This window comes from Puntigrus tetrazona, chromosome 20, assembly GCF_018831695.1.
Source record: "Puntigrus tetrazona isolate hp1 chromosome 20, ASM1883169v1, whole genome shotgun sequence".
Lineage (NCBI taxonomy): Eukaryota > Metazoa > Chordata > Actinopteri > Cypriniformes > Cyprinidae > Puntigrus > Puntigrus tetrazona.
In genome coordinates this window covers 18,114,839-18,123,630 of record NC_056718.1, presented here as the reverse complement: position 1 = coordinate 18,123,630, position 8,792 = coordinate 18,114,839, and the positions used below count along the sequence as shown (strand labels likewise).

At 35.7% G+C, this 8,792-nt stretch overlaps 1 protein-coding gene across 2 annotated transcripts; it reads left to right on the top strand.

Annotated features, from left to right (window-relative positions):
* The first annotated feature begins 494 nt into the window (after positions 1–494).
* Positions 495–7,517, top strand: sccpdhb (saccharopine dehydrogenase b). 2 transcript variants are annotated; one of them, XM_043218596.1, is made up of 12 exons: positions 495–933; positions 1,898–2,007; positions 2,200–2,280; positions 2,775–2,904; positions 3,337–3,386; positions 3,865–3,995; positions 4,168–4,285; positions 5,134–5,253; positions 5,417–5,473; positions 5,578–5,689; positions 5,816–5,897; positions 6,483–7,517. In XM_043218596.1, exons 1-12 carry the CDS (start codon positions 735–737, stop codon positions 6,586–6,588), a joined length of 1,296 nt encoding a protein of 431 aa, XP_043074531.1. In that variant the 5' UTR covers positions 495–734; the 3' UTR covers positions 6,589–7,517. The 2 variants fall into 2 exon arrangements, with proteins under 2 accessions (XP_043074531.1, XP_043074532.1); XM_043218597.1 differs by lacking the exon at positions 5,816–5,897.
* Positions 7,518–8,792: the final 1,275 nt, after the last annotated feature.

The window sequence follows — 8,792 nt, the reverse complement described above, 5'->3', positions numbered from 1 at the left end:
GACTGACTCATAGCTCATTTCATTTCAGAATCCAATAACAACTTCTCTGACAGATGAAGCTTTAAGATGCACAGAGCATAAAATATTAAAGTGAAGCAGGTCTGACCAGTTATCATGATTGCCTTGATCAAGACATATCTATATCTATATACATATACATATCTATATATATATATATATATATATATATATATATATATATATATATATATATATATATATATATATATATATATATACACATATTATGACATATTAATCATTTGTATACATATAAAATGGTGTTAAACTTGAGTAAAATGATCAATAGAAGCATCTTCACAAGTGGTCTAACTTTTGCATTTCTTCACTGTTCTTCAAAACAGTGTTAATTCGGTTAGTAACGGGTTGTGATCTTATCATTTATAAACTGGCATTCATATGTAATTTATTGATAGGTATATAAATTTTCTTTCGTAATGTTAATGGTGAGAAAATACACTTGTATCGTCCTCTATGCAACTATTGTGGTAATATTACCTTTCCAGCACGAGGTGTCTCTCTACTTCAGTGTTTGACAGTCTCAGGAATCTTCGCTCACAAACTGTCTGGTTTATGGTTAAGCTACACTTATCAGAGACACAATCTGATCCACTAAACGTCTATATTTTGCACCGTACAGCGACAGCAGGAGAGCAACAGCGGTCGCCCTGACCTCGCCTGTGCGTTTGCTTCAAACACGGATCACGCGCACAATGGCGACGCTCACGACGTCAAGCAAAAGACCGTACCACATCGTAGTGTTCGGAGCGACCGGTTTTACCGGCCAGTTTGTAGTGGAGGAGGTGGCGCGGACGTGTAACGAGGGTCCGGGAAAGACGTTACAATGGGCTGTAGCCGGACGAAACCGCGACCGACTGGAAAAAACACTCATTCAGGCAGCTGACGCTCTGCGTACGTGTTGGACACACTGTGTACATTTGTGCATTGAAGTTTGTTATGTTTATGTTATTGTAATTAAAGTATATGTGCCACACATAATATAAATATACTGAATTACACAACATATAGAACAGAAATAGAATAGAAATCAAATAGTAATATATATTGTACACGTGTATTTTTAATGTGTATATATATATATATATATATATATATATATATATATATATATATATATATATATATATATATATATATATATATATATATATGCATTAGTTGCCATTAGTTATTTTCTATAGGTATTAATGTTATAATCAGGTTATAATATAGGTTGACTAGCTTTAATAAATTTAAACCTGGTGTGTGTGTGTGTGTGTATATGTGTGTGAGTTTCAAAATATAGCTATAGCTAAAATTACTATTTCTTTATATCGAAAAATAAATAAATAAGACTAATTTAATATTCTATTCTCTGTTTTATTCATATTTTATTTAAAGACTATGTTTTTATCGTCTAGGACCATCATGTTACTGCCATTTATTTTTTCTTTGTGGCAAAGCTACAAAGAATTACAATGCACATGTTATTTATGATCATAGTATATGCCATAGTTTGTATTAGGTATACATTTAATTGCCATGCTGTCATGGCTAGACATGAGGCAGTCAGCTCATAGTATTATATGAGCTTCAGCAGATTTTGTCTGTTGAGATTATCAGATGGGATTACAGGGTTTGAGAATATTGTTGATTAAAGGCATAATGTTTGGGCAATCCCATCATCATCTGGAACGGGCTGTACTGATAAATGAGGATTTAAAGCTAGCTATGCAATAGGTTATAGAATACAAGGATACATTGATATGTCTGTCTGTCTGTCTACGCATTGCATAAAATGTTATAATTTGTTGCATTTTGAGCTGTAAGAGAAGAAAGATCAATTTGTCTCTGACATTCCATCATTTGTCTGCAGGTAAACCAGAGCTGAAGTGTGTGGAGGTTATTGTAGCAGATGTAGACGAACCGGAGTCGTTGGCCATCATGTGCAAACAAGGAATCATTGTGCTCAACTGCGTGGGACCAGTAAGTCCACAAAGACTATTGTAAAAAAGTACAGGAAGGGGTCAGTTTACACATCTGTGCATTCACACCTGTCCCAGTGCACCCATAGTCCAATGATAGCTCTTTGACAAAAAATGATAAATGGAGTTGTGTTATTCTGAGAAGACTGTTGACTGTGATATGCCATGGTGCTGAGGTGTCTTCTCTCAACAGTACAGATTCTATGGAGAGCCCGTGGTAAAGGCCTGCATAGAGAATGGAGCCCACTGCATTGATATCTGTGGAGAACCACAGGTAGTTAATGTTATCCATCTAACGTGTTTTTAATAATCTACTTTTTAAAATTATACCATTAAGAGGTCTGTAAGGTTGAAAGACTGTTTAAAAGAAGTCTTGTATGCTCACCAGTTTATTTGATCAGAACAACAGTAATATTTTGAAATATTTTACTACTTAATAATTGTTTTCTATTTTAATGTTTTAAAATGTAATGGCAAAGCATCATTTTCAAAAATCAATACTCCAGTCTTCAGTGTCACATGATCCTTCAAAAATCATTCTAATATATCATTCTAATTTAGTGCTTAAGACATATTTTCTGTTATCATAAACTGTGTGCTACTTAATATTTTTTGGAAACCATGATACTACTTTTTGGGATTCTTTAATGAATAAAATGTTCAAAAGAAAAACATTTATGAACTGAATGCATCCTTGTTGAATCAAAAAAAACTGACACCTAAAAACCTGAAAAATGTTTAATAATTTTTTATAATGTATTTTTTCAGTTTTTAGAGGGCATACAGTTGAACTACCATAGCAAAGCTCAGGAGAATGGTGTATATATCATTGGAAGCTGTGGGTTCGATTCAATACCAGCAGATATGGGCATCCTTTTTACACGGGATCACTTCAAAGGTGGGTTGCATGTTTGTGAATATTTGTATTATTTTATGTGAATTTGTTATCATTATTTATATATATATATATATATATATATATATATACATAATGTGACTACCTCTGATCCACAGAGCAGGGAAACCCCAGTGAATTAGAGAAAATCTTGACTTAACAGGTTTAGAGGTGCACTTTGCACATCAGTGTCCTAATGGTAAATCATACATACATTACTGTGATATTTGCCCTGTGTGTGCCCTTTGACCTTTGCTTCACATAGCTCCTGTGCAGTCGGTTCCTTTAATCTCATCCCAATTAGTGAGGTGTATCACTGACAAAGGCAAAGGCGCTCAGTGCTTACAGGATGTGAGTGTCTTTGAAGCGCTGCTGTGGGTAAACGTGCCTGCAGAGCAGCAGATGCCTGACAACTCCTCTGCCTGGCTTTCACAGGAACGCTCACTGCTGTGGAGAGCTTCCTAACAATCAACACGGGACCTGAGGTGAGCAACAACTCCTCGTGTTTGCAGATCTATATGAAGGGTCCGCAGGAATTCGATTGACTTATTGAATATGAGCTCTCAAAGGTTGGTTTGAAGTAGGTTTAAATCAGTGCTTAAATTAAGCTTTGGGAATTCGCAATTGCAGCTGCTCATGAATAATGAAAGAGCTGTCATATCCCAATGGACCAACTGGGAATTATGGGATTTCGTGTTAATGAGGAACTTGATTGCAGAATTAACATAGTTTTATAAAATTACATCAATGCTTTATATACATTGCAGTGTACGGGGAGCAAAAAGCACGGAGTTAATGCAATTATTGTGCTCCATTTAATGAAGTGTTTCATAAGCAGTTGTTTTATTGTGTTCCCTGCTGTTTTATTCGAGTACGAAGAGAGCTATAGCAGGCCTATTGCGTGTCTTCAATAAAGTAGTTGATGTCTTGGCTTTTGTTCAGCTGTCTCGTCTTCTTCATCAGGGAGGACGTGGCCATGATGCAACGTGGCAGTCAGCCATCTTTGGCTTCGCTGACAGTGCCAGTCTCAGAAGAATAAGGAAGAAGTTTGGGCATAAACCTCTGCCAGCCGTTGGCGCTAGAATCAAAAAGAGGTGATTTTGAGTATCCGTGAAATCTTTCTTAGCATTTCATTCTATTAATACTATCTTGATCATAATTTGTACGCTTTATATAGCAGCTGACTCCCAGAGGAGTGAAGGAGAATAGTTCTCAGGATGGAGATCTGTACTCGTGTTAATTTGCTTGCTATTTTGGTGCACCCAGGGGAGCTCTGTTCTTCAGTAAGGAGATTGAGCAGTATGCCATTCCCTTCATGGGCTCAGATCCGTCTGTGGTGCGACGGACTCAGCGCTATATGCACGAGGAACATAAACACAGCCCTGTGAGTCTATAGACCGGCCAAAAATCAAACACGCTTATCAACATCTTTTTGAAATAAATTATTATTAACAGAAGAAAATCTCAAATTGTATACATCAGTTATCTAAATATTGCAAATATTAATAAGAACTTAATACATAATTTTTTATATATATATATATTTATATATATATATATATATATATATATATATATATATATATATATATATATATATATTTTTTTTTTTTTTTAGTATATTTTAGTTTGGAATTAATGTTATCTTTTCCCCTAATTTGTCATTCATAGCAATATGACTAATACAAGTCAAAATGTCTGCTCTTTTGTAGACTACAGAATAATTTTATCCGTGCACAGCAGAAACCCAGTATTCATTTTTCTTAAACTGTTATTTTAAAGTAGATCTAATGGGTTCTTGACTACCCTTCTGCTCGCTCTTGAAAAAGGCAGTCTTTGACAGCTTCTTCCCTTGCTTTCCAAACACCATTATGCCTCTTAGCAGTTTTAATTACATTTCTTTTCGATTTGTCTTGTGCGAGCATGATTACTGTGATAGTGCTCTGAAAGCCTTCATGGAAAGAGCAGGGGATGATTCACAGTGTTTGTGATTCATCGTCCTGCTCTTTCATCTCCATAGCAATGACCACAGAGTACAGGGTGATGTCATGAAGGTCAGCAGGGTGCTCTCAGTATGGTCATTTTTGATTGATGTTTTCAGTGAACCAATACTATGTGTTAATAATTTAACATAAGAGTCACAAATGTGTGCAGGTTAGTGTCTAACTCACTTTGGGTTTTATATTGTTGCCAGCAGTTTTGAAGTGGTTTCCTCTATGCTCTTGTCCTCAGGTTCAGTATATGGCATATGTAGGTATCGGTGGTCTTTTCTCCGTGCTGAAGACCCTCTTTGCAGGCGTTGTCTTCTGGTTCATGGTCAAATTTAGTCTTGGCAGGGGATTGCTTACTCAGGTACAATTTTAAAAGTCATTGGATTACTACTACAAGTAAATTTAATGGATAAAACTCTCATTCATACCACAGACCTCAAGGACCACTTATATAAACTCAAATTAATATCAACTCAATCGTGTGTGTGTGTGTGTGTGTGTGTGTGTGTTTTTAATTAAATTAGTTTCCAGAATTCTTCTCATTTGGTTTGTTCTCCAAGACCGGACCAACAAGAAAGCAGGTACAAAAATGCACTGAAATTGCAATGAACACATTATGAAACGGTAACATCTATTATACTTGGTTATGTTGTTGAACTTAAATCTTATTTTTGTCTTATTCCAGATGGATGGAACCTCTTTCTGCCTGAGGTTCATGGGGGAGGGCTACACGACCGGTCAGGACCTTTCTCGGGGCAAGCCAGATGCCACAATCAGCACTGAAATAACAGGACCGGGTATTATCCTGCTCTCTATTTGAGCTGACTTTTATCTAATATGTGTGTGTATATATATATATATATATATATATATATATATATATATATATATATATATATATATAGTTATATGATATTTTGCAGAGCCAGGATACATTGCAACACCGATTACCATGGTGCAGGCAGCTATTACGCTGCTTAACGAACCTCAGTGTCTCCCTAACAAGTGAGTAAAATGACCTTAACATAATAAATGGATGATTCTTCAATAGACATATTGGTCCTAAATATATTTGGTCCTGAAAAATATATTTTCTGTTAGTTAAAAAAATCTAATAAAACTATACACCATTGGTTAAAAGTTTGTGGTCAGTAAGATTTTTTAAAATATTTTATTGAACTATGATGCATCATATTCATTAAGTGGCAGTAAACACATAATGTTGTAAATGCTGTTCTTTTGAAAAAAATACGTCATGGTTTTCAGAGAAATATAAACAGCACAATCGTTTTAACCCTGAAATAATAAATGTTTTATGAGCACAGCGTAGTAGAATGATTTCATACGGCATTGAAGATTGAAGTAATGGCAGCTAAAAATTCAGCTTAAGATTCTAACATGTATAAATAGAAAACTGTCACTTTACATTGTAATAATATTTCACATGCAATGTTGATACTTATAAACTCATCTTCATTTAAGACATCGCAAAGTTAGAGTTAAATATACAGATTGATGTGAATGCTCAGTGTTATTTATGTAGCATGTATGAGGTCCTGTCTCGTAATATCCTTTTATTGGTTCTCACAGCGGTGGTGTGTACACTCCAGGAACAGCTTTTGCAAGAACTACCCTAGTGGACCGTCTGAACAAACACGGAATCCAGTTCTCACTGAAGAACGGACAACAGACATGAGTGCTCATCATCAGCCTGGTTGAGCTCTTTTGTTATATAAATGAAAAAAAATATCGCATTGAGTTGTGTAGCCAAAAGTGTGAGAGCATCCTTCTGAAAAAATTTAGGCAAAAGTTTTTTTCCTTAAACTTTAAGGAAACGGATGTGAAATACTATGATTTATAGCATTTATTAATTTATCTTATGAAAAATAGATTATCAATAAATCCAACACAATGTAGATCATACAAACACATACATGAAGGGGTGAGCCCATACAGTTTTCTCAGTGTGGCAAACACACACACACAGGCCAGTCCCCACAATGTCAGGTTTTGTCACGGTGTGGTTTAGCGTGAAGGAGCATTCGACGAGAATAAATTAACTTGAATAGTTCTAATCCTCTTTAAACGGACAAAAAAATAATATACAGGTAGGCAGACAGGCAGAACAAAAACCACACGTATTAACCTCGACGATCAAACAAACTGAATACAAACACACAGGACTTAAATACACAAGGAAATCACTAAATTAACGAGACACAGGTGAAGACACTGACCCAATTAACAGGAACAAAGGTAGGGAACACAGAGCACATGGCACAAGATCAAAACAACAACAAAGGATCCAAAGACGTGACAGGTTTCAAGTAAATTTAACTCTAACCTTTGCAGTGTCTTAAACAAATATAGATGAGTGTGTTAGTGTAAACACTGCATGTATGGGTGTATCTTCAAATAGGGCAACCAGGGGTTAACTAAATGTTATTAAAACTACAATTTAAACAACACAAATTTTCATGTCAGGTTTTCATGTCAAATTCTGGTTTTACTATCCTTGTAAATGTACGCACACACACACACACACACACACACACACTTCAAAATCAGATCAAAGTCCTACTGCAAGATTTGGTGATGCTGCAAATAAAACATTTTTGAAACATGCTCCTTTTTAGGCTTATTGTTTATTCTTGCCGGTTTGGTACCATTTTACTTTTTCAGTTACATTTTTTGTGGGGGGGGGGTTGTTTTAGAAATAAATGACTTCTCTATCTACTACTTTGTCTTTTCCTTATAGCATAAAACCCACATTGAAAACAGCACAAATTGTTAGTTTTTACTTTATTGAACGTAGTCATGTGACATTTAAAAAAAAAAAAGCTGGTTAGAGAACTTTATGTCCAAATTTGTCCATGAAGGACCAATTAAGGGCCACTATTCAAAGGATTTTTGAGAGATCTTAAAGTATGTACTTCGAGCCCAAAACAATTTGAGACAATTAAGTCACATTAAATGACTAACCATCAAACAAACTGCTGCTGATGCTAGAATACCGCTTTCCTGAGGTCTAAATCTATGTTGAATATTTGCAAGAGAGAGAGATCTTACTATTCGTGAGACCGGCTTTAATGTGCAACGTGCTTTTGACAGGACTTTGCCACTAGGGGTCTCCTTTTTCTATTTTTCACATCTGCAGATTATTTATGTGGAGATGACAGGAAAGGTCATTTGGTTTGAGAGGGGTAGACGTTGTTGGGGGGAGATTAGAAAAGGCAATGAATAGATCTTTTAAGGAAAAGAAGAGAGGTGGCTGGGGGTCGCTGTGGATGAGGAACGGGGAATGAAAGATGCAGGCCAAGGATGAGGCGGCCTGGCAGGCGGGAGTTAGTATGACTCAGCTTCAGCTGCTTGCACAGTCTCACAGGAAATAAAGAGACGCTGGGATGGAGCTTGTTTTAATGTGTATTGTCACATTTGACTAAAGAGGTGGCAACAGTAGAGTGTGTTGTAAACACAGAATTTGCATACATGCATTGAGGGTGTGTAGAATATAAGAGTAAGGAATAAGATGACTTAATGACTTACATGTGGGGTCATTCCTGATCTGCAGTACCTTTTCAACATTCATGCTTTATAAATTAAAATGCACGTGTTCTAATAAGGAAGTATTTATCGTTAAAAAGGTTTTCAACCAAGAAGTCTTAAAGGGATAGTTCACTTATATATTAAGACTCATTTCTTCTCCCTCAAGTGGTGTATGAGTTTATTTATTCTGGTGAACAGAAATTAGCCATTGATTTTCATAGTGTTCTGAGAATATTATTTTTTAAAACATAATACACATTTTTGGGTGTGTAACTATTTCTTTAAATAAGCTCAGGCGCTTGATCGCTTTGTCATATTTGTGTAGTTGCTTCCTCAGGGAAAATTATGTCAGTT